At 43.5% G+C, this 26,954-nt stretch overlaps 1 protein-coding gene across 1 annotated transcript in view; it reads left to right on the top strand.

Moving 5' to 3' along the window:
* Positions 1 to 26,954, top strand: part of SNTG2 (syntrophin gamma 2) — a 977,025-nt gene that overhangs the window by 445,095 nt on the left and 504,976 nt on the right. The window contains exons 3-5 of the mRNA XM_073576436.1: positions 3,317 to 3,373; positions 20,110 to 20,167; positions 22,735 to 22,778. Of these exons, the coding sequence (XP_073432537.1) occupies positions 3,317 to 3,373; positions 20,110 to 20,167; positions 22,735 to 22,778 (159 nt within the window). The remainder of the gene's footprint in view (positions 1 to 3,316; positions 3,374 to 20,109; positions 20,168 to 22,734; positions 22,779 to 26,954) is intronic.

Raw genomic sequence — 26,954 nt, 5'->3', positions numbered from 1 at the left:
AAACATGAAATACGTTCCTGATGTAAGGAACTCACTTTAAGGAGAAACTCTTCAGTACAAAACACAATGTCATTCTTACCCAGTGGTGTTTTGTCAATAGCAACAAGGTGAATCGGAGTCTCCAACCTAACTGTCCCTAACTTACACCTGGCCACCAAGTCAGAGTCAATAAAGTTCAATGATGAACCGCAATCCACGAAGGCAGTTGTGGATGTGGAGACACCCCCACAACAAAGTTCCACTTGGAATGACATTTTAGAAAATGCAGCAAAGGGTACCTGAGAGCCTGGGTGACCTCCACGATAATCACCCGGGCTCAGTCGTTTGTTGGTTAGTGGCCGGGAGGGGCAATCCTTTTTCCCATGTCCAGACTCGCCACTGTGAACACAGCATTTTCTCACGTGCCGTTGTCTCCTTTCTTCCTCCTTAAGGTTGATGGTTCCCATCGCCGTGATTTTCAATGAAGAACTGGCTCACCTTCCTTGGGAGAACAATGATGTCTCGGTTTGTATCACTCCCCTTGCCCGTAACCTGCGATCCATTCGGACGGCCTGTGTCATAGCTTCCTCCAGGGCATCAGGTGGGGGGTGGAGAGCCAAGGCGTCTTTCAGATGCTCAGACAGATGCTCAGACAGGCCTCTGCGGAACAACCCCCGGAGAGCAGCGTCGTTCCAGCAGACCTCAGCAGCCCAGCGTCTGAACTCTGAGCAAAACCACTCGGCTGAGTGTTTCCCCTGGCAAACATTCATCAGCCTGTCCTCAGCCATACGCACCCGATCAGGCTCATCATAAATATGCCCCAGGGCCTCAAAAAATGCATCCACAGTCATACGCTCAGGGGCCGTGGTAGGAAGGGAGAAAGCCCAAGCTTGGGGGGCTCCCCTTAACAGAGACATAATGACCCCCACTCTCTGACTTTCATCCCCAGAAGAGTGTGGTCTTAAGGAAAAAAAAAGCTTACAGCCCTCCTTGAAAACTCTGAAGTCATTTTTATCTCCAGAAAAGGTATCTGGTAACTTCACTGGAGACTCAGGGGAAATTAATGTAATATCCCGATCCCCCAATGAAAGAACCCCCTGCACAGTGTCAGCGATCAGCTGCTGAGACTGAGCCAGGACTCTTTGTTCTCCAAAGAGTTTCTGAGACATCTGCGTCAGATGCTTAACCTGCTCAGAAAGAGCGTGCACAGGATCCATCACACACACAAGTGAATGGGAGCAGAGAAAAAAAAAAAAAAATGGTATGGGTCAGTTATAATGTCAGAGACACCGCACTACACTCGCTCCTAGAGCCAGTGCGTGTGTCCTGAGAACAGAAGCAGTGCTAAAAGATACCTGTGGAGTGTGCAGCAGAGGTGGCCATGCGTGCTTCAGGATAATAGTGTCAGGGTCCAGTCAGCGCTGGAAGGTAAAGAGGCAAAGGACCTGCGGACACTAAAACTGAATAATGTGCACGGGACCTATGGTCATGTGACTGCAAGGGGGCGGGGCTTAGCGTCCTGTATTCAGATAGGACAGGACACCATACAACAACTCAGAGTCAGGCAAAACAGAGGTCACACACAGTACGGGCGAACGAGGTACAGGAGGGACGAACAGACGGGTAGTCAGACAGAGCCAAAGGTCATACACAAGAGGGCGACGTGGTACCAAGGGGACGAGCAGAGAGAAGTCGGGTCACAAGCAGAGAGTCATACACGAGAGGTAGCGCAGTACAAGAGGGTCAGGCAGAACTCGTAACAGGGACAGAACCAGATCACAACCGAACAAACAAGCAAGATATCAGGCACAAGGCACACGTATACAAAAGGTCACTTAACTCAGCCGAGGGCAGGAGTATAACTGACACCGGACCCAGGTCCAGTGAGCACTAAATAGCCTCCTGCTGCCAGAGAGAGGCAGCACAATTAACCCATAGTCTAACCAGGACGGGTCAAAGCGAAATCCCGTCCTGGATCATGACATCAAAGGTGAGAAAAGGTCAGATTCTGGAGATGTTTTTAAGATGCAGGTGACAAGAGCGAGTGAGTGATCGGATACAGGGAGTAAAGGAAAGTTCGGTGTCGAATATGACCCCAAGACAGCGTGCATGCTGCTTCGGAGTTATGGTTGAACCCTCCTGAGTTATTTCGATGTTAGGTAGAGTGAGATTAGTAGAGGGGAGAAACACAAGAAGTTCAGTTGTGGAGAGATTTAGTTTCAGATAGAGGGAGGATATGATGTTAGAGACAGCAGACAGACAATCCTTGGTATTTTGAATTAGGGTAGGGGTGATATCAGGAGAAGAAGTGTATAATTAGGTGTCATCAGCATAGAGATGATACTGGAACCCAAATCTGCTGATTGTTTGTCCAATAGGGGCAGTGTAAGGAGAGAAGAGGAGGGGGCCTAGGACTGAGCCCTGCGGGACCCCGATAGTAAGGGGACGAGGAGAGGAAGAGGAGCCGGCAAAAGATACAGTGAAGGAGCGGTCAGAGAGGTAGGAGGAGAACCAGTAGAGGGCTGTGTCCTTGAGGCCTATAGAGCGGAGCATAGTGAGGAGGAGCTGGTGATCCACAGTGTCAAAGGATAACTGCATAACTACATTGCGCATATAGTCATATCTCTAGTGATGTATATTAACAATGCAGTTGGGTGGAATTGGTGGACCCTCATCCACCTGATAAGCATGGATCCAAGAAATGGCAGTTTGATGATACATGTTCATACCTTGGCATGTGGCCTACCTGTATATAGTTTGCCAAGTGTACTGGGCCAAGCACTCCTCTTGTAAAAAAAGGTGGGAGGCTGGGGTTCTTCACCCGCACTTAGGGCCCACCAGGAGATTCACCTATTCTCCTGGGAGCCAGTCCAAGCCTCTATGTGTGTCATGCCTATGCCTCTATGCTACATCTGCATATCCAATAAGCTAAAATGCTGTAATATTATTTTCTTTTTTCCACAATATTTATAAGTTATATGAAGAATGATCTTCTTTTAAAATGTCTGTATGTGTATACAGTATATCTTGTGAACTGTTTTTAACTATGCCCAGTTAGATTTACTACAATAAAAGTGTCACGTAAATCACTTTTATTACCCTGTTGAACGCACACAAATGCTTAGTTATTAATGTTATTGTATGAATAATAAATTGCACTTTTATAAATAATTTACTTGCCATTCCTTTTTTTGTCTATAAAAGTTATAAAAGCCAGCTATGTAAAATTAAAGCTCTGCCCTTTGAAATAGCTTGTTAATATTTTTTTTCTGGATGAAAGTAAATTATTGTATACAAACTATTTACCTAAATTGTATTTTTTTCCAATTTTTTAAAGCGCAGAACTGTTACACTTCACAGAGATCCTGTTGGTGGATTAGGTCTTAGCATAAAGGTAGGTGCAACATTTATTTTCTATACAAAATCTCTGTAATACTATAGATTGGTTTTGTTGATGTGAACAACAGTTTAATGAGCAGAAAAATAAACATATATTTTTCCAACCTTTTGAGGAGTGATTTCACAATAGATTATGTAAATTTTGTTGTTCTGATATTTAAAGGGACTTTGTTAGACTGCACTGACAGTATAAACTAAGCACATAGCCTTGGAAGCAATATAACCTTTATAAACATTTCACCATTAATCTATGGGTCTGTGTAAAACATGTATACACATGGATGACATCCGTGTGACATTCGTGTGCCGTCCATGTGACATGATGTACCAGAACAGAATGCAGAATAGAAATTACAGATTTTTAAATTATGTGCAAAAGTGATATATACTGTGGAGAGAGAGATAGATAGAGTGAGATAGAGAGAGATAGAGATAGATAGAGATAGATAGATAGATAGATAGATAGATAGATAGCTTGCACTGCTTTCAGTGATTTCTATTGAGTCATATTAATGCATAAAAGAAAAAAACAATGTGGGGTCCTAGCTATTTTATGAAACCAGTAAAGATAAAGCAGACAGCTGCGAGCTTATTGCACCAGGTTAAAAAGTCCATAGAATTGGGCCTTTTTCAGCCTGAAAATACCAGCCTGCAGTCAGCCCAGAACTGGGGCATCTGCGGGCTGGCATTTTTAGGCTGCAAAGGGCCCAATAACCAGTTTACCTTCCCAGCCTGATGATATCCACTCACAACTGTCTGATTTACCTTTGGTTTCAAAACCAAGGCGAATACCACGTCATTTTTTTTGTTAATTATTTATTTAAGTGGCTTAATAGAAATCACTACAAGCTATCTATCTATCTATCTATCTATTAGCTATATATCTATCATCCATCTAAAGTATCTATTATCTATGCACATCTTTAACACTTAAAAAACAGTAATTTCTTGAATGCATTACATTCCAGTACGTGTCATACGGATGGCACGCGTACACACGGATGGCACACGTAAATGGATGACACATTGAAAAAATGTACACGAATGTTGAAAAAAGCACACGGTTCTTCAAAACAGATCGTGTTTTTATGCTCACATGTGAAGGGGGTCTTGCTGAGCTTTCTCTGCAAACAGTACTGCTCCAGGTAAGCTGGGGCTGTCAATCATCAGTGAGCAAAACCAGTAGGTATAATGGTGTACTAAGCCTTAGGGGGTCACATCAAGGATGATCCTAATTAGCAGATTTCCTTAAATTTCAGTTTTTGAAGAATGAAGGCAGTGATTTAAACACTAATGACTCATTCAGACCTCTGTTAAAATCTGTCCAACCTCAGAAAGCAATGCATGGACTAGAAGCGAGTCTCCTGACCAGCGCATGATATCTCCATGTTTGTGAGGCTGTTGTGGGGCCCTGCGTCTTTACCACCACAAAAGGGTTAAATATGTACTGTTTTGTACACGTTTTGTGAGCAATGGGAGTTATGCTTTCTCTGCTAGAGACCACAACACACACATACAATTTACCTCACTCCCTTACTTGTCTGAAGCTTAGAACTTTGCAGACATACCTTAACTGAGAGGGGGAGTTGCAGAGTTGTTGCTTTCAGGGAAGAAGAAGAAGGAGAAAATGGAGAACGCTCTTGGAAGCTATGACATGCGCTTCCTCCAGGAGCAAAGCTAAGAAGAATCAGGGAGTCAGCCCCTAGGCCATCCATGCTTTCAGAGCAGGGTTGTAAGCTGAGAGACTGTGTGGGTTTATACAACCAACAGTAGAGTGTTTTCCCCAGGAAGACTGCAGCAAACTAGGATCAGTGAAGGATTGTGCAAGAAGGAACTTGAGCTTCACACAGGATCCAAGCTGCAAGTTGCCAGAGGAGGAATACACAGTGAGAGGTGGCTATACTGGAAGTTCTAAACTCCGGGAAGCCTTGGTCCCAGAAGGGATTAGAATAGCAGGAAGCTTACACCAAGTCACAGTAGAGTGAAGGATAACTCCAATTCTGCAGAGCAGACTGTAACCTGGTGAGAAAACACCTAATACACAGAGTTCAAGTCCACAATTTTGTATGAAAAAATATAAGTAGATTTTATTAGTTACAACACAATTCAGTATTTATAGTAAATTAATCAATATCTGACAGAGGGTCTTTATATTAGAGATAGAAGGATAAACACACAAGGTACAGTGTATCCAGATATAGTAGTACAAGATGGGGGAGCAAAAAAACAACCAGAAATTCATATATTGTACAATGCCTTGGTACCAAAAACACACATGCTATATACATAGCTTCAAAATTTAGGACCTAGTTGTCCTTCCATGTGCTGAATCCAAATACCGGCATAAAAACAATCATGAATCAAGTAAAAGGTTGCTCATACCCACAGTGCCTCGATCAGGAACACATACCGCAGCCCCAACGTGCGTTTCTATATATGACTTTTGGTCTTTTTTTGCTCCCCCATCTCGTACTACTATATCTGGATACACTGTACCTTGTGTGTTTATCCTTCTGCCTCTAATATAAAGACCCTCTGTCAGATATTGATTAATTTACTATATATACTGAATTTTGTTGTAACTAATAAAATCTACTTTTTCATACAAAATTGTGGACTTGAACTATGTGTATTAGGTGTTTTCTAGGTTGTGTAAGAGTGTCCAATGGGGGTTGTATTGGTCCCAGTTTTGGACCTCCCCCTTTCAATTATATTGGTACGTACCTTTGATCTGACTTTATTGTTGATTTTTGTAACCTGGTGAGAGTTGTAATATTTCCTCTGAACTGCACCTGAACTACAGTAAATGATAAAGCGACTCTCCTTGTCTCCTGCCTGATTACTCCGTGCCTTCTACTTCCATCACAATCTCTGGGGGTCAGCCCTGGATGGAGAGGGTTAAACATCTGGACTGCCATCACCATCTACTCCCCCAGGGATCATCTGCAGTGCCGGCTATACTACAGTCGAACACTCCAACTGGTGTCACGAATCACTACATAAACTTTATCCCTAATCAATACTCCCCTTTTACATGACCGCCTGGGGCCACGGACCGGGTCACTGCCACTGTGACACATCCCTTTAAGATGACCGGCCCGGTACCGAGTAACCCACGGCCTCTGGGGCGCGTCATAGTATCCTATGTTCTATGCTGTTTCTAAGCCACTTACTCCATAAACCATAAGCTAATCCTATCCTTATCTTTCCAACGTCGGGCGTAATAGTACATAGGACACCCTCCCTTTGATATCTTTTGAACAGCTGACATGTGCCTCTAACAGCTGCAGATGGAATTGCGATCCACCTGCGGCTGTTAACTAGTTAAATGCCGCTGTCACACTCGACAGCGGCATTTAACACGCACTTCTGGCAAGCACGCTGGAAATCTTGCCCATTGGCGCCCGGGTCACATGACCACGGGTCACCGATGGGTCGGCATGACAACCAGAGGTATCTAGCAGACCTCTATGGCTGTCACTGTCACAGGCATAGCAAGCCAGCTATTCTGCTACATACAGGAGATCTGCTCATCGCCTGTATATAGCAGAGGCGATCAGCTTATGGTAGCTTCTAGTCTCCCATGGAGACTATTGTATCATGCCAAAAGTTAAAAAAATATGTTTTTAAAAATATTAAAAAAATAAAAAACATAAATCTTCAAATCATCCCCCTTTCACCCCATTCAAAATTAAACAATAAAAAAGCAAACATACACATATTTGGTTTTGCCGCGTTCAGAATCACCAGATCTATCATTATAAAAAAATTAACCTGATCTCTAAACGGCGTAATGAGAAGAAAAGTAAAAACGGCAGAATTAGGTTTTTTTGGCTGTCACAACATTACATAAAAATGCAATAACGGGAGATCAAATGATCATATCTGCACCAAAATGATATCATTGAAAACGTCAGCTCGACACGCAAAAAATAAGCCATCACTCAACTCTAGATCACGAAAAATAGAGACGCTACAACAGCGCAATTTTTTTTTTTTTAGCAAATTTTGGAATTTTTTTTCACCACTTAGATAAAAAAGAACTTAGACATGTTTGGTGTCTATGAATTCGTAATGACCTGGAGAATCATAATGGCAGGTCAGTTTTAGCATTTAGTGAACATAATAAAAAATCAAAATGAAAAATAATTATGGAATTGCACTTTTTTTTGCAATTTTACTGCACAATTTTTTTCCCTCTTTCCAGTACATGACATGTTAAAACTTAAAACCAATGGTGTCGTTCAAAAATACAACTTGTCCCACAAAAACAAGCCCTCACATGGCCATTTTGGCCAAAAAATAAAAAAGTTATGGCTCCGGAAAGAAGGGGAGCAAAAAACGAAAACGCAAAAACAAAAATACCTCCGGTCAAGAAGGGGTTAACAATTCAAATTCTGTACATTACCATAAAACATTACATAAGATGGACATCACTATTACAAAACCGCATGACACTATACACAAGGCACGATTCTTGTCTTCAGGGGTAGGAGCAGCGTAAGACAGTCCACATCCCTACAGCATCCAATATCGGACCAGTTTGCACAGACGACCCTTAAGGTTCCCTCACACTGGCATATATTTTCTCATGTGAGAGAATGAGCATGATTATGCTAATGACACTTGGCTCAAACTCTGTCAGAGTCTGATCCAAGTGTTATATGTTACATGAGAGAATTGCGGCACTGGTGTGAAGATGGAGAACTTAATTTCTATATCTTCTCCATTGTTTTACATCGGCCTGCACTTGGATGACATCAAAGTGCAGTCTGATGTTTTACATGCACCCATAGACTTGAGAAAGTGATAGCAGATCTGCACTGTCCCATAGAACAACATTGAGCTGAGTGCTACCTGATAAAACATTGCATAGCAATCGGTCCTGTTATGAATGAATTTCTAAGTGTTTAGCTTATACTTTGGGCTGACATGCTTCTTTAAACGAGCTCCTTTAAATGTGAAAAATTGCTTATTATCATGTGTTTCCTCTGCACAATGACTCTTATGTTGCCCTCAGTTGATAGGGCAGGTGCAGACGCCCATATTATCAGTCCGATGTTTTGTCGAGTTACACCAGGACGGATGTTAGTCTATCGGGCTGTGCACAAGTACAATTTTTTTCCTCATAAGGAGTCTGTCACAGAGAAATATTGCAGCATGTCCGAGATTGATCTGGCATTCAGATCGCACTCAGCCATGCAAGTCAATAAGTCGTGGTAACCATCGGACTGCACGTGGATGACATCTGAGTGCAGTCTGATTTTCCGCACACTATAGAGAAGATCACAATCAAGAGAACTGTATAAAACTATGCTTACACCCTGAACAGAGTTTGATCACTTTGTAATTTGCATAATCGACCCCATTCTCTCGGATGAGAGAACCTGCGGCTGTCTTCATAAGCCCTTAGAATGTAAGCTCTCTTTCATTATGATACTTCCTTATGCTCTTCTGCTTGTCCCACCTCTTGGGTATCGTGCTTCTCATTTGACTGAAACGGTGGCCATACATACACACTTCTTCTACCTTGAAAGCCTATGGGACTGATAGAGAAAACCAAGAATTGTGCTGTATTTGGGTAAGTCCTTCAGCTCAGCAGACAGTAAATATAGTGGTAATCATACATGTGCACTAGCGCTTCTATATACACATAGTAGTGAATAGAGAGGAGGTCATGCATGTGCACTACCTCTACATTCATATAGGTGACACAGGACCCCATTCTTGTGGTCACTGAGGGTCTTAGTGATTAGATCCTAGCAATCATACATGTATAAGGCCGGTTTCATATTTGTGCATGGAGGAGCTGCGGAGGGCTGCGGACCTCCTCCATGAAGCTCCGCCCACGGCAGCACATCCTCCGGTCAGCTCCGCCTCAGGCGGCATGCGGCCTGCGTACCCTATCTTTAGCATTAGGTACACAGACCGTGCCGATGTATGCGGATGCCTCTGCATGCGTCGTTTTGACGCACCAAAATGCAGCACATTGCGCTCTGCGCAGGTCGCCACACCGTCAAAACAATGCATGTGGAGGCATCTACATACATTGGCACAGCCTGCATACCTAATGCTAAAGATAGGGTACACAGGCCGCATGCCGACGGAGGCGGAGATGACCGGAGGAGGTGCGGCAGTGGGTGGAACTTCACAGAGGAAGTCCGCAGCTCCTCCATACGCAAATGTGAAACCGGCCTAAGCTATTTAACCCCTTCCTGCCATCCGACGTACTATCCCGTCCACGGTACCCGGGCCCGTATGACCGGGGACGGGATAGTACGTCGGGCCCTTTAATGTGATACCGCGACTAAAGTCGCGGTGATCGCATTAAAATTCCGACGCCATCTCACCTTAGAAAAGATGGCGTCGGCATCCCGGGCTGCGATCCCGCCCCCCCGGCATCCAGAGCGCTGTGATTGGCTGTTCAATTCTGAACAGCCAATCGCAGCGTTTCTCATTGTTTCAGCCAATCAGCTTGGCTGAAACAATGATGTCCTAGGCGGGGATCGAGTACCGATGTACTCGATCCTAGAGCCGGTGCCTGGCAACGCCAGGCACCGGCAAAAAGCACCCGGATTGGCGCGATCGCCGATCTGATCGATCGCGCCAATCGCAGTGCACAGCGGCGCTATATCGCCGCTGTGCCCTGCCAGTACCGGCCAGGATCGGTGTTATATTAGCACCGATCATGCTGGAGCCTGATGCAGGCCCAGTAGGGCCTGCAGGAGTTGGCTGGCGCGATCGATTAGATCGGCGATCGCGCCAACCACAGGGCACAGCTGCGGTCACCATGTGACCGCTCTGTGCCCTGCTGGTGACCTGGGCATGACCTGCCTAGTAATTGGAGCTGTGAGCTCCGATTCTAGGCAGTTGCCATGGTCACCAGGCAGATCAGGGATTGGTGGAATCAATGTAATCATTCGATCCCACCAATGACAGGTCACAGCAGCGATGTGACCGCTCTGTGACCTGCCCCCTGACCTGCCTCTGACCTGTCTGACCTGTCTGCAGGGGTCCTCACTCTAGCTGAGGATTCCTGCAGAGAGGTCGGACGCAGCAAGAGCTCCTGTGCTGGGTATTGTGGTGCAACAGCTTGTAGCATCACAATCCCTGCAGAAGAAAGAAGAAGAAGAAGAAAGAAAACTACAATTGTAAGTGTTAATTGATCCCTGATCCCCTGCCCAATCTATCTTCACCCCCCAATCTATCTTCATCCCCCCATCCCCCCTCCACCCCCCCTCTTACCCCCCTTTTACCCCCCTCCACCCCACTTTTGTGTCACCTCCGTGCGCAGCCGGCGAGCGTTGATCGGTGACGCAGTTCACCGATCAACACTCGCGCTCGCTTTTTTTTCCTTAGCCCCCTTTGCGCCACTTCCGTTCACACATTCCGCAGCCGCAAAAGTTGGATAAGTGACACACGTCACTTATCCAAGCTTGTGCCTGCCGTTTTTCATTTTTTTCACCCCCCTTTGTGCCACCTAACTACAACCCTAACTGTTGATCCCTGCCCAATCTATCTTCATCCACCCCAATCCCCCCATCCCCCTTCCCCCTATTTTTACCCCCCTCCACCCCACTTTTGCGCCACCTCCGTGCGCAGCTGCCGAGCGTTGATTGGTGACGAGGTTCACCGATCAACACTTGAGCTCGTTTTTTTTTCCTTAGCCCCCTTTGCGCCACTTCCGTACACACATCCCGCAGCCGCAAAAGTTGGATAAGTGACACACGTCACTTATCCAAGCTTGTGCCTGCCGCTTTTCATTTTTTTCACCCCCCCTTGTGCCACCTAACTACAACCCTAACTGTTGATCCCTGCCCAATCTCTCTTCATCCACCCCAATCCCCCCATCCCCCTTCCCCCTATTTTTACCCCCCTCCACCCCACTTTTGCGCCACCTCCGTGCGCAGCCGCCGAGCGTTGATTGGTGACGCAGTTCACCGATCAACACTTGAGCTCGCTTTTTTTTCCTTAGCCCCTCCGTACACACATCCCGCAGCTGCAAAACTTGGATAAGTGACACAGTTCACTTATCAGAGTTTGCCGTTTTCCTTTTTTTTTTTTTTTCCACACCCCCCTTGCGCCACCCCGTGCGCACATCCAGCAGCCTAGTTTTGATAAGTGACACTTATCAGCTAGGGCCTGCTGTTTTATACTTTTTTCCACAGCTTTTTCTTTACAGAAAGTTTACACCAATCACTCCCCCCCCTCACGTACACATACAGTTTTCAATAAAGTGTACACCCAAGCACCATATTTACACAAAAATGTCATCAAATTCATCCCAACAGCGCTATTCAGTGGAGGAGGCATATGCTTTACTTGCCTCCGAAACTGATAGCGATTTGGATGACGATCCGACTTTTCTTTATTTTTCGGATTCTTCATCCTCTTCTTCTTCCTCTTCTCCCTCCTCATCTTCCTCCTCGGGTCCTGCGGAACCGCCACGCAGACGCTCCAGGACAGAAGATGAGGCAGCGCCCACCATGCCCGCAGCTGACCCAGTGCTCCCCGTATGGACCTCGCCCCCCGAAAATTACGAGCCACTGATTCCTGATTTTGTGGCAGAATCAGGAATCAAGTTTGACACCACCGGCCTCACAGAAATTGACTTTTTCAAAGTCTTTTTCTCTGAGGATTTTGTTAACCTCATGGTGGAGCAAACTAATTTGTACGCTCGTCAATTTTTGGAGCAAAACACGCGTTCAACATTTTCAAACTGGTCTCCTGTAGACGCAGTTGAAATGACGCAGTTTTGGGGCCTGGTCCTCCATATGGGGATACAGAAGAAGCCGGAAATTCGGCAATATTGGAGTGTTGATATTTTATACAACACTCCAGTGTTCCGAATGGTCATGGCCCGGACGCGTTTTGAGGCCATCCACAAGTTTCTGCATTATACTGATAATGCAGCGTGTCCCGCACAAGATGACCCCAACTTTGACCGTCTGTTCAAAGTTCGGCCGGTCATCGAACACTTCAACAAAAAGTTTGCTGAAGTGTACGTGCCCCAAAGGGACATCTGCGTGGATGAGTCCTTGGTTCACTTCAAGGGAAGGCTGCGATTCCGTCAATACCTGCCCAGTAAGAGGGCCAGGTATGGAATCAAACTCTATAAGTTGTGTGAGAGTACCTCAGGGTACACCCACAAGTTTAGAGTTTACGAAGGGAAGGACACCCGGATTGAACCCCCTGAGTGTCCTCCTTTCCTGGGAGTGAGTGGGAAAATTGTGTGGGATTTGGTGCACCCACTGCTGGATAAAGGTTATCACCTCTACACTGATAACTTTTATACCAGCATCCCACTCTACAAATCCCTCTCTGAGTGACGTACCGCAGCCTGCGGTACTGTCCGCAAAAATCAGAGAGGCCTCCCGAAGACGCTACTTGGGCAGATGCTCCGAAAAGGTGAGAGCAGAGCCCAATGTAGCGACCACCTGCTGGTGGTCAAGTACAAGGACAAGAGAGATGTCCATCTCTTGACCACCATACACGGTGATGGCAGTACCCTCTGCACTGTACGGGGTACCTCTACACAGGTCCTCAAACCGACATGTGTAGTGGGGTACAACAAAAAAATGGGGGGAGTTGATCTCTCCGATCAACTCCTCCAACCGTACAATGCATTGAGGAAGGCCAAGGTGTGGTACAAAAAGCTGGCCGTGCACATCGTCCAAATGGCAATGCTCAACGCATTCCTGCTGTCACAATGTGCATGCCCCAGCGATACGGCGTACCTTCATTTCCAGGAGGTAGTGGTTAAGGCCATGATGTTTGGCGCTCAGGAAGGAGCGGGCCCCAGTACTTCTGGAACTGAAGGTGCTCGTATTGTCCCAGGTCAGCATTTTCCGGGGGTGGTCCCGCCAACCCCAAGAAAAGGTAAGCCGCAAAAAAGGTGTCGAGTGTGTTACAAAAAAGGAATACGCAGGGACACCACTTACCAGTGCGACACCTGCCCCGAAAAAGCTGGCCTGTGCATGAAGGATTGCTTCAAATTGTACCACACCTCCATGCACTACTAATTTACATTAGATTAGTTGGGGGCACATCTAGATTTGTTCATTGGGGGTCTAGTATCCAAAATGATGTCATATGTGGGTTTTTTTCCTGTTTAGGCACATCAGGGACTCTGCAAATGGAACATGACGCCAGCAGACCATCAAAGTCTGCATTCCAAAACAACACTACTTCCCTTTCGAGCCCCAACGTGTGCCTAAACAGTTTTTTCCCACATGTGGGGTACCAGAGTACCCAGGACAAATTGGACAACGACTTTTGGGGTCCAATTTCTCCTGTTACTCTTGGGAAAATTAAAAATTGGGGACTAAATGATCATTTATGTGGGAACAAAACAGGATTTTATATTTTCACGCCTGGGCATTATAATCTTTAGTGAAACACTTGGGGGTTCAAAGTGCTCACCACACATCTAGATAAGTTCCTTAGGGGGTCTAGTTTCCAAAATGGGGTCACTTATGGGGGGTTTCTACTGTTTAGGAACATCAAGGGCTCTGCAAATGGAACATGACGCCCGCAGACCATTCCATCAAAGTCTGCTTTCCAAAACGTCATTACTTCCCTTTCGAGCCCTGACGTGTGCCCAAACAGTAGTTTTCTCCCACATGTGGGGTATCAGGGTACTCAGGACAAATTGGACAACAACTTTTGGGGTCCAATTTCTCCTGTTACTCTTGGGAAAATTATAAATTGGGGACTAAATGATCATTTATGTGGGAACAAAACAGGATTTTATATTTTCACGCCTGGGCATTATAATCTTTAGTGAAACACTTGGGGGTTCAAAGTGCTCACCACACATCTAGATAAGTTCCTTAGGGGGTCTAGTTTCCAAAATGGGGTCACTTATTGGGGGTTTCTACTGTTTAGGAACATCAAGGGCTCTGCAAATGGAACATGACGCCCGCAGACCATTCCATCAAAGTCTGCTTTCCAAAACGTCATTACTTCCCTTTCGAGCCCTGACGTGTGCCCAAACAGTAGTTTTCTCCCACATGTGGGGTATCAGGGTACTCAGGACAAATTGGACAACAACTTTTGGGGTCCAATTTCTCCTGTTACTCTTGGGAAAATTAAAAATTGGGGACTAAATGATCATTTATGTGGGAACAAAACAGGATTTTATATTTTCACGCCTGGGCATTATAATCTTTAGTGAAACACTTGGGGGTTCAAAGTGCTCACCACACATCTAGATAAGTTCCTTAGGGGGTCTAATTTCCAAAATGGGGTCACTTATTGGGGGTTTCTACTGTTTAGGAACATCAAGGGCTCTGCAAATGGAACATGACGCCCACAGACCATTCCATCAAAGTCTGCTTTCCAAAACGTCATTACTTCCCTTTCGAGCCCTGACGTGTGCCCAAACAGTAGTTTTCTCCCACATGTGGGGTATCAGGGTACTCAGGACAAATTGAACAACAACTTTTGGGGTCCAATTTCTCCTGTTACTCTTGGGAAAATTAAAAATTGGGGACTAAATGATCATTTATGTGGGAACAAAACAGGATTTTATATTTTCACGCCCGGGTGTTATAAACTTCTGTGAAGCCCTTGGGGGTTCAAAGTGCTCACAACACATCTAGATAAGTTCCTTAGGGGGTCTAGTTTCCAAAATGGGGTCACTTGTGGGGGGTTTCCACTGTTTAGGCACATCAGACGCTCGTCAAACGTGACATGGCGTCCGATCTCAATTCCAGCCAATTTTAGGTTGAAAAAGTCAAACGGGGCTCCTTCCCTTCTGAGCCCTGCCATGTGCCTAAACAGTGGTTCCCCCCCACATATTGGGTATCAGCGTACTCAGGACAAATTTGTCAACAACCTTTGGGGTCCAATTTCTCCTGTTACCCTTGGGAAAACAAAATATTGGGGACTAAATGATCATGTTTGTGGAAAAAATATGATTTTTTATTTTCACGCCCGGGTGTTATAAACTTCTGTGAAGCCCTTGGGGGTTCAAAGTGGTCACCACACATCTAGATAAGTTCCTTAGGGGGTCTAGTATCCAAAATGGGGTCACTTGTGGGGGGTTTCCACTGTTTAGGCACATCAGACGCTCGTCAAACGTGACATGGCGTCCAATCTCAATTCCAGCCAATTTTAGGTTGAAAAAGTCAAACGGGGCTCCTTCCCTTCTGAGCCCTGCCATGTGCCTAAACAGTGGTTCCCCCCCACATAATGGGTATCAGCGTACTCAGGACAAATTTGACAACAACCTTTGGGGTCCAATTTCTCCTGTTACCCTTGGGAAAACAAAATATTGGGGACTAAATGATCATGTTTGTGGAAAAAATATGATTTTTTATTTTCACGCCCGGGTGTTATAAACTTCTGTGAAGCCCTTGGGGGTTCAAAGTGCTCACCACACATCTAGATAAGTTCCTTAGGTGGTCTAGTTTCCAAAATGGGGTCACTTGTGGGGGGTTTCCACTGTTTAGGCACATCAGACGCTCGTCAAACGTGACATGGCGTCCGATCTCAATTCCAGCCAATTTTAGGTTGAAAAAGTCAAACGGGGCTCCTTCCCTTGTGAGCCCTGCCATGTGCCTAAACAGTGGTTCCCCCCCACATATTGGGTATCAGCATACTCAGGACAAATTTGACAAGAACCTTTTGGGTCCAATTTCTCCTGTTACCCTTGGGAAAACAAAATATTGGGGACTAAATGATCATGTTTGTGGAAAAAATATGATTTTTTATTTTCACGCCCGGGTGTTATAAACTTCTGTGAAGCCCTTGGGGGTTCAAAGTGGTCACCACACATCTAGATAAGTTCCTTAGGGGTCTAGTTTCCAAAAGGGGGCCAATTGTGGGGGGTTTCCACTGTTTAGGCACATCAGACGCTCGTCAAACGCGACATGGCGTCCGATCTCAATTCCAGCCAATTTTAGGTTGAAAAAGTCAAACGGGGCTCCTTCCCTTCTGAGCCCTGCCATGTGCCCAAACAGTGGTTCCTCCCCACATATTGGGTATCAGCGTACTCAGGACAAATTTGACAAGAACCTTTGGGGTCCAATTTCTCCTGTTACCCTTGGGAAAACAAAATATTGGGGACTAAATGATCATGTTTGTGGAAAAAATATGATTTTTTATTTTCACGCCTGGGTGTTATAAACTTCTGTGAAGCCCTTGGGGGTTCAAAGTGGCCACCACACATCTAGATAAGTTCATTAGGGGGTCTAGTTTCCAAAATGGGGTCACTTGTGGGGAGTTTCCACTGTTTAGGCACATCAGACACTCGTCAAACGCGACATGGCGTCCGATCTCAATTCCAGCCAATTTTAGGTTGAAAAAGTCAAACGGGGCTCCTTCCCTTCTGAGCCCTGCCATGTGCCCAAACAGTGGTTCCTCCCCACATATTGGGTATCAGCGTACTCAGGACAAATTTGACAAGAACCTTTTGGGTCCAATTTCTCCTGTTACCCTTGGGAAAACAAAATATTGGGGACTAAATGATCATGTTTGTGGAAAAAATATGATTTTTTATTTTCACTCCCGGGTGTTATAAACTTCTGTGAAGCCCTTGGGGGTTCAAAGTGGTCACCACACATCTAGATAAGTTCCTTAGGGGGTCTAGTTTCCAAAATGGGGTCACTTGTGGGGGGTTTCCACTGTTTAGGCACATCAGACGCTCGTCAAACGTGACATGGCGTCCGATCTCAATTCCAGCCAATTTTAGGTTGAAAAAGTCAAACGGGGCTCCTTCCCTTCTGAGCCCTGCCATGTGCCTAAACAGTGGTTCCCCCCCACATATTGGGTATCAGCGTACTCAGGACAAATTTGACAACAACCTTTGGGGTCCAATTTCTCCTGTTACCCTTGGGAAAACAAAATATTGGGGACTAAATGATCATGTTTGTGGAAAAAATATGATTTTTTATTTTCACGCCTGGGTGTTATAAACTTCTGTGAAGCCCTTGGGAGTTCAAAGTGGTCACCACACATCTAGATAAGTTCCTTAGGGGGTCTAGTTTCCAAAATGGGGTCACTTGTGGGGGGTTTCCACTGTTTAGGCACATCAGACACTCGTCAAACGCGACATGGCGTCCGATCTCAATTCCAGCCAATTTTAGGTTGAAAAAGTCAAACGGGGCTCCTTCCCTTCTGAGCCCTGCCTTGTGCCCAAACAGTGGTTCCCCCCCATATATTGGGTATCAGCGTACTCAGGACAAATTTGACAACAACTTTTGGGGTCCAATTTCTCCTGTTACCCTTGGGAAAATAAAAAAATTGTTGCTAAAATATTATTTTTGTGACTAAAAAGTTAAATGTTCATTTTTTCCTTCCACGTTGCTTCTGCTCCTGTGAAGCACCTGAAGGGTTAATAATCTTCTTGAATGTAGTTTTGAGTAGCTTCAGGGGTGCAGTTTTTAGAATGGTGTCACTTTTGGGTATTTTCTGCCATATAGACCCCTCAAAGTGACTTCAAATGTGAGGTGGTCCCTAAAAAAAATGGTTTTGTAAGTTTTGTTGTAAAAATTAGAAATCGCTTGTCAAATTTTAACCCTTATAACTTCCTAACAAAAAAAAATGTTGTTTCCCAAATTGTGCTGATGTAAAGTAGACATGTGGGAAATGTTATTTAGTAACTATTTTGTGTCACATATTTCTCTGTTTTAAGGGCATACAAATTCAAAGTTTGAAAATTGCAAAATTTTCAAAATTTTTGCCATATTTCTGTTTTTTTCATAAATAAACGCAAGTTATAGCGAAAATTTTTTACCACTAAAGTGAAGTACAATATGTCATGAGAAAACAATCTCAGAATCGCCTAGATCCGTTGAAGCGTTCCAGAGTTATAACCTCATAAAGGGACAGTGGTCAGAATTGTAAAAATTGGCCCGGTCATGAACGTGCAAACCACCCTTGGGGGTGAAGAGGTTAATGGATAGTTGATAACTTCTGTAACATTGACAGCCCCACTGTCATTATAATGATAGTCAGAATGCCCTCAACAGATATCCACACTGACCAGGCAAGATCTACAACGCTCCGAACAGAGCAACCCACATATCTCCATAGCATAGTCCCTGCTCCTATTCACTCCCATGCTTTAGCGTCTGATGCTCATCCCCAGTGCCAGGCTGGTGCCTTTTCTGTCGTGAGTCTGGAAGATGTTCTTTCATTTATCCTAATGAGCATTCTTGTAAAGTAGACATGCATCACATAAGATTCCTGTGACTCACAGCTAATTCAAAATGTATTTCATTAACATGAATCGATTTAAATAGAAGCATCATGTTATTGTCTGAAGGTCGCATTCTTGTAGCAGTCAGTCACAGCTAACTGACACAGATTTAAAGTGGTTGTCCAATCCTAGCAGATTGACTGGATATGCCAGAAAAAGCTATAGATTTGGATCCCACCTCTGGGCTCCATATGTATCTAAGAGATTAGGTGTGTCAGGAATGGGATGGCAAGGTGGCACGCGTGTGTCTCTCCACTTATTTCTGTGTGGGTACATAAATTCTATGAATGGCCACCTCTGCTAAGCACTTAATAGGGTCAAATTCTTGACAATGGGTGGACTGACGTACGGACCTGTCTGCAGTAGGAAGGCAGAGGTGTAGCGTATTGTAGGTGGACTGTTATTGTGAAAGATGGGAAACAGCTGGAGATAAAGAGGAAAAGTGTAATATTGGAGTTTGACCATTAGAGGGCAGTGGAGAGTTGTGAGGATAGGACTAAACAGCAGCCATTGGCTAAAGAAACTGTCAAGTCATGGGGGTGGGGTTACCAGAACGAGAATGATATAAAAGAGGGAGAGAAGGTTCTGGAAAAGTCAGTCAGTGAGAGGAGCGCAGGAGACAGGAAGATCTGCTGAGGAGAAAAGGACAGGAAAGAAGCTTCTGAGGGGACTGACAGCTGAGACGGTCGCGGGGGGTGGCCCAAACGACAGAAGCCTCAGACGGAGACAGCCTGGGGGTACCACAAGGCAGACGGACTCGGACTGGTGAAGTGCTGCAGTAGATAGGCCTAGGGCAGCTGCAGCGAAAGAGCCGCGAGGGTCATCATACGAAAGAAAGGAGGGGGCGAAGGTACCCGGGCCTGTGTGCGAAGAGTATAAAATGCTGTCGTGTGTTGCTGTGGTCATCGTGACGACGGCTAATAAAGAAGACCTGTTGGACACGAGCCTGTCTCTGTCTCAAGTCTGTTTGCGGCAAGGCGTGGACCACACCCCTATCAGTTACCCTACCCACACATATATGGCAGCTAGGTGGCTCAGTGATTAATACTGTTGCCTTTCAGATCCAACCATGAACAACATGTGTTGTATGTTCTCCCATTGTTTGCATGAGTTTCCTCCCATAGTTCAAAGACCAACTGATATACTGCTACATAAGCTAGCATAATATAAAAAAACTGTATATATTCCATAAATGGAGAAACCCTTTAACTTATAATTACTAGACAGAGTTGCTTTTTAAAGCACCTCTCTTATCCGTGTGTGGCGACTAGTAATTGCACCTCACTTGAATATGAATTACGGTAACTGCAATTTCACATGTGATCCACGGAAAATAAGAACAGTTTTTCTGGGAAATGAAAAGCTAAATAAGTTTTTTCAACCCCTATGAAGAAGATTCTCTGCACCTAGTATGTGACAAGTAAGAATTAAACAGTATTGGTATTGGATAAAATACATTATTACACTTTTTAGCACTTAAAGAGCTATAATTGTTTCCAATAAATATTTTATCTCTTTTTTTTCAGGGTGGAGCACAACATAAAGTGCCTGTTGTTATATCGAAAATTTTTAAAGATCAACCAGGTAAAGTGTTTTGGACATTTCATATCATGTCGTGATTACATCAAAGCATATCTGAAACAAAATAAATATTGTCACTCTGTAAACATTTTTTTGAAGATATGACAAACAAAAATATATACTGTATCATTTTTAATTTTTGGGTTTATCGATATTTTTGCAGGTTAATCTTTATGCATATGTATTATTTATTTTACTGATACAAGCATAATATATTTATTTCTTTATTTATTAAAAATTCTTGGACTTGAACTGTTATTTACTGTCTTTATTTCTCTTTACAAATTACCTAATACTACGAGTACTTCATATACAGTAATTGTACAAAGCAATTGAAAAGAAACAAATTTATACTTGTTAGTATATGTTCATATTGCGAGTTTGCCATACTGTATGTATCGGCTCCATCATAATCTGCAGCCATGAAAAATGGGATTCGGGCAGAACCGATTACTGGACCATTGAGATTCAAGAAGAAGAGAAATTCACTTCCGCTCTGTCTCTATTAACATTTTTTTTTATTAAATACATGAACTCTACTAGTGCTGTAAACTTTAAAAAAAAAGTAAGGTACATAATTAGCATGTTTTGATTGAAGAGCACAAAAGCCATCCAACCACGTCAAGGTGTACCTAAGTATGGATTAATCCTATCCCTTATGTCCTATCTCTCCAAGTGCTAAACCAGGCCTCTCATTTGTGTCTGATCTCTTTTTTCAGTAGTGTCCACCTTTTTTGAGGCGGACACAAAAAAGTGTTTGACTGCACCTTTGTGCCCACCTCAAATAGGCGGACACGGCTGAAATCGAAGACAGATATAATTATAGCCAGAAAGAAAGATATATACAGCAAGTTACTCCATATTCTTTATTAAACTCAATTGCCCCATCGACAATTCCGATGTGCACCAAACACAAAATGTGAACCTGACCTTAAGGTGTATTCCCGTGTGTGGGTTATGTTGTTTAAAGTTCTGCCATTGTCCCATTCATATGAAATAATTTAAGTCAGGGGACTGGAACTAATGATAAGTAGCAATAAAATCTGTAGGTTGAGAATTCACCCTTATATATCTAAAAAAAAATTATTTCTGTCAATTCAAATGCAATACAACTCATTAGACTAGATTACCAATTAAATGTTTTTGAAAAACAGGGCATAAAGTCATTAACCTATCATATGAGTAAATCTGCCCCAACCACGACCAGCATGAATCTGTGATCATCTCCCCCATTAACATCATCTATGTTTTACTTTGAAACTTTGCAGAGAAAACAAAGTTGGAAATGGGCACCAGGGATGAGGTGACAAACACTGGTCATGGAGGCAAGTCTGTTATGAATGAGTCACCGAGGAGGATGGCAGGAACAGGCTAAGCCACCAGAAAAACAGAGAGGTTGGTAACTAAGCGGATTGCAGACCCCTGATCCTATCAACACAACTAGCAGTAGCCATGGAGCGTTCCTACGATGCCCTAGACGCTTCGTCGCAGCCGGACAACTAACTAAGCCTAAAGACAGAAATGTGAAATTTAAACTGCCCCGGAGCAGATCCCCAAAGGAATAGACAGCCCCCAAACATATATTGTGGGTGAGACAAGATGAGACACAAACACAGGCAGAGAGCAGACTGAGCAAATGGTGGGGCCCAAGCTGTCAAGACAGGACAGGACAGAAAAGATACTGTCTGCAATCACGCACAAAACCCTAAAAAAATCCAACACATCTGATATACAAAAACCTGAGGCCACACAACCTCACCCCTGCTAGATTAGCACTCTGTTATCAACTGGCAGCAAGGCAAAAGATACTAACAGAACAGGGGACTGAACAAACTAACACAAGCTGCAACAAATGAGCGGGGCCCAGTGCTGCCCCCAGCAGGGAGTACGCTGAACCCTAGCAACAAAGCAGAAAGCAAAAAAAAGGCACAACCAAATTAGATGCAAAGGATTAGCAAAAGAATCACTTAACTGAACCATCAGATCAGACAGGAGACAAAAGAACTCCAAATGCACAAGGAGAAAATCACCAGCAACCTCCAAGAGCACCCAGCTCAATTATATGCTCCCAGCCAGTATTCCCAGGTTCCCAATTATAGTCATCAGGTGGGGAACTTCCATCAACCTGGCCAGCTCAACTACTCTGAGTAACCGCCAGAGGGAGCAGAGGGAGCTTCGGCTCAGAACTCCGATCAAGAGAATTCACAACACAAGTCTATAGGATTTCTCCCCGTCCCATTTTTCTTGATACACAGAATTCTCCCAATGTGTATAAAGGGACGTGATGTTGAAGAAACCTAGTTCGGAAGAAGATTCTCCACCGGTTTCTCCATCACGTCATTCATGGCCCCGTTTCCAACTTCACTTTCCGAGCTGGTTTCTTATTTATGCTGCCCTTGGTTTTGGAATCATGTGACAGGTCTATTTAACAGTATTTATATTGTATTATTCCTGTAAAAATTACATCTTACACTGTATTTAGATAATAATCATAGTTATCTATAGTTATATTTTATTTTGTACTCGAGTTATGAATAACATTCTAAATTTCAATTTCTGTCCTTATTCAGCTGACCAGAGTGGGGTATTGTTCACAGGAGATGCCGTAATGCAGGTAAGCCATTATCTAATTATTAATCATTTAAAAATGGTAACACATATTGGTGGAATCCTTGTTTTGAAAGTTAAATACATTTTTAAAAAACTTTAAACACCTTTCTAATAATGTCTAGAAATTTCAGATCTACCCATATTACCGGTGACATAATTTTTACTGTAGGCAGTCAGCTGAGCTTCCGGTCCCTGGGGTTTTACTCCCAATTGTTTTTGTGCTTTTTGTGAGTTTTAAATCAGTTAAATATAAATTGCACTATTAGAGGATAAGAACAAGCTGTCAAAAATTCCAATGCAGGATAAACACAAAGCTAATATATTCCAAAACTAATTGGATTGGTATGGCAGTCTCTTTATACATGACCTCATCATAGCTTGAGTTGTACTACGTATATTGTGACCCAGTTACAGCACCATCGGGATTAGAAGAGTTTATTGTTTTTATTTCTATTACTAAAAGTTCTGCATGGCTTGCCTGGTTAGGCTACATTTACAGTTTTGCTTGGAGCCTTCTTGGCAATTTGTGCAGTTTTGAATAGCGTGATGTGGAATATATGGAAACCTGAACTGAACCCCGATGTGCATTGTATGGTTTATTCAATACAGCATTGTACCTTACATTGTAAAGAAATTCTCAATGCAGATGTGAACCGATCTGTGATCACAGAACATCGCATATTTTGATAAAAATGAAGACTTGCTAAACAGTGCACCATTGAAAGAGTTCTGCTTCCATGCAAAAAAAAAATGTCTGTGTATATAGAATTCTGTGTATTTTTGTCAAACGCTTAAAGGGTCTGAAGAATATGGACAATTTTTGTCTTTAACTTAAATGCTTGCATTTGGGTTAAAGTAATTTCTAAAATTTAATTTCAGAATAAAAAGTGTTACGCTCCTCCTCTGTTTCCCTGCATATTGCTGGTTGCAGAATGATTTATTTGAGAATTCATCAGCTAGATTTTTTTTTTAAAGAGAGTTTGTGACTCCTTTATCTGTCTATTATTGAACTCCTCAGTAGAGATGAGTGACTTTGCCTTTGTTAGGGTCGAGTCGGGTTTCATGAAACCCGACTTTCTCAAAAGTCGAGTCGAGCGAAATCGGCCGACTATCGGGAAAAGTCGAAGGTCCGACTGAAACACGAAACCCAATGTAAGTCAATGGGGAAGCAAAGTCGGCAGGGAGTGGAGGACAGTAAACACACCTACATGCCGGACATCTTTTTTAAAGTGCGCAAAATCTCTCTCGACGCTGAACATGTCATCTCATTGCCCACAGTGTATGTCCTTGCTCAGTGGCTGAAAAAGTCACGTGCAAGCATTCTGGGAAATGTGACTTTGGCGATTGTTTTGCCGACCGCATGGCCAACTTCACGCTGTGGTCGGTTTCGGTCAGCAAAACCCGACTTTGCCATAAGTTGGCGACTTATGATTCTGGCCTACCTGTTTCGCTCAACTCTACTCCTCTGTGCTGATGTATGACTGCAGATCACATACTAATCTCTAATGTGGTCATGAATCAGCACAGAGGAGTTTAAAAAAGAGTGATAAAAGAGTTACAAACTCCCCTTCAGAACAGCAATCTGCAGGGAAACAAAAAGGGTCTGTAAACGCCAAACAGTGCAATCGTTTTAATGTAATCCAAGTGCAAAATTATTTTTTGCCCCAAACATATGCATTTAAGTAAGAAAAAAAAAGCCCCCTTAGGTCTCTATGCCATGTGAACTAATAAAGAAAATTAATAAAGATTTAAAAAGAGAATCCAAGAATGATAAAACATGTATTTTATATACTGTGTATCAATTCCTGACAGTTTTGTGATCCCCAATTGTATGGTTATTTGCAAAAATAGTAGTGCTCCTCCACTCCACTGCAGCCAGTTGCACTTGATCGATGAGAGTTGGAGAGGATACACAGAGCTAAAAAGAGTCCAGCATGCAAAGATATCACAGTTATACTGTAATTCAAAGCTTTATGAAAATTACATAAGCTATATACTGTAAGTCCATCATGTAGAACCCATGCAGCCAGTCCATGATGCCAGTGACTTAGTATAGTAGCCTTGTATTGCCAGTGTCCTAGGATAACGTCTAATTAAGAACTTAGGCTGGTTTCACATTTGCGGACGGAGGGCTGCGGACTTCCTCTGTGAAGCCCCGCCACCTGCCGCGCCTACTCTTGTTTGCTCCGCCTATTTCTGCAGGCGGCTTCATGCGGCCTGCATACCCTATGTTTAACATTGGGTACGCAGGCCATGCCATAGAATGCGGATGCCGCCGCATGCGTCGTTTTGACGGTGCGGCGACTCGCGTAGAACGCATCATGTTGGAATTTTATGCGGGTGCCACATCATCAAAACGATGTTAAAGATAGGGTACGCAGGCCGCATGAAGCCGCATGCAGAAATAGGCGGAGCAAACCAGAGGAGGCGTGGCAGGGGCCGGGGCTTCACGGAAGAAGTCCGCAGCCCTCCTTCCGCAAATGTGAAACTAGCCTAATACTGCTTTTTTCAATACTTACTGTTCCATCAATGGAATTTGGACATGTGTCTTTTTATCTTATTGATAATACACTGTTACATTGTACTACTTATGCCATACTGTGCATTATCTTTCCAGATGTTTGACTCACTGTTAACCTATTAGGCACCACTCTATGCTGAATCTGATTGTCTGAGGAATATGGTATACACAAAGATAATTGATAGATCTCGTTGACATTGTAGATAGTGCAGATGGTCTGAAAATGCTTCCCTTTTCACTGTCACTGGCAGTCAGGTTCTGCCTCTTACAGCAATCAACATGTCATATCAACCTCAATTTCATATCAACATAAACATCAGCTTACCATGTGGGTGCCTCTCCTTGTTAGATGCCTAACCCTTGGTCTTGATGCCAGCTGATATTAAACAGCTGACATCAACCCCAAAAACTATTAAGCTGATCGCCACCACACCAGGACAATCGGGAAAAGCTGAGGCTAAGCACCAGAACTGGGGCATTTAATGTATGCACCATTTCTTGGGGGCCTAAGGGCTGCTCTAATTAGACTGGGAAGAGAACAATATCCATGGACCTACCTAGCCAATTAATATCAGCTCTCAGCTGTCTGCTTTGCATTAGCTGGTTATTAAAAGTAAGGGTTATCCCACATCATTTTATTTTTCGATCCTCCCATTTTTAATAACCTGCAAAGGCAAAGCAGACAGCTGGGGACTGATAATAATAGGTTGGGAAGGTCCATGGATTGAACTCTTCACAGCATAATAAGACCAGCTCATAGCTTTCTCATTTCCCTTGGCTGATTATTAAAAATATGGGGGATCCCACATCATTTTTTTAAATTTATTTATTTTACACTGTCTTCATGCTAAGCAGAGCACAGTGGTGATGCCACCAGTGTTCTGGTGTTTATACAGGTTGTGACACCTGTTGCGCCCGTCATTCACAGCATATCCAATACAAGGCATTTCTGCGATGGCTCTGGAAGTGCCCACAGCCTAAAAGCTTGTTGATTAGCTGCTCTGCAGCCTTTCAACAAACTTTTTTCGGCACCCAATTTGAATAGTAAAATGGACTTCCAGGAAAAAGTCTATGTTTGGAGTTTGGTATCAGACACTAGGTGTCCGATACGAACCCCAAATGTTACAGTTTGAGTTCGCTCATCCCTAGTCAACACAAACAAAAAAAAAACATTTATTTTGAAAATTTCTGAATTTTGTTTAAAAAAAAATAATTTAAAAAAACTGGACAAGTTTGATATCGGCATAATTGTACTGGGCAAAAGACTTATGATACACAATTATTTTTACCACAAAATGTACACTGGAAAAGCAAAATCCCAAATGGAATTATACTTTTTTTATCCCAATTTCAACACACTTAGATTTTGTTTCCATTTTGCAGAACATTGTACAGTAAAATGAATTATATTATTCAAAAGTACAACTTGTCTCGCACAAAAATAAGCCCTCATTCATACATGTAGGAGGACAAAATAAAAAAAAAGAAAGGAAGAAAGAAGTGAAAAATAAAAATGCAGCAATGAGAATTGGCAGCATCAAAAGGGTTAAATCTCACACTGCTTAGAATAAGTTGCAGCTGCCAGTCAGGCTGTGCTGCCAAATAGTGAGAAAACTCATGAGTTTCTTTAATCTTTATCTGGATTTATAAAATGCTCAT

Source organism: Dendrobates tinctorius, unplaced genomic scaffold (genome assembly GCF_039654945.1).
Source record: "Dendrobates tinctorius isolate UK_male_01 unplaced genomic scaffold, ASM3965494v1 ptg000049l, whole genome shotgun sequence".
In the NCBI taxonomy this organism is placed as follows: domain Eukaryota; kingdom Metazoa; phylum Chordata; class Amphibia; order Anura; family Dendrobatidae; genus Dendrobates; species Dendrobates tinctorius.
Note: the sequence above shows the minus strand (reverse complement) of the source record. Positions and strands in the feature narration are given on the sequence as shown.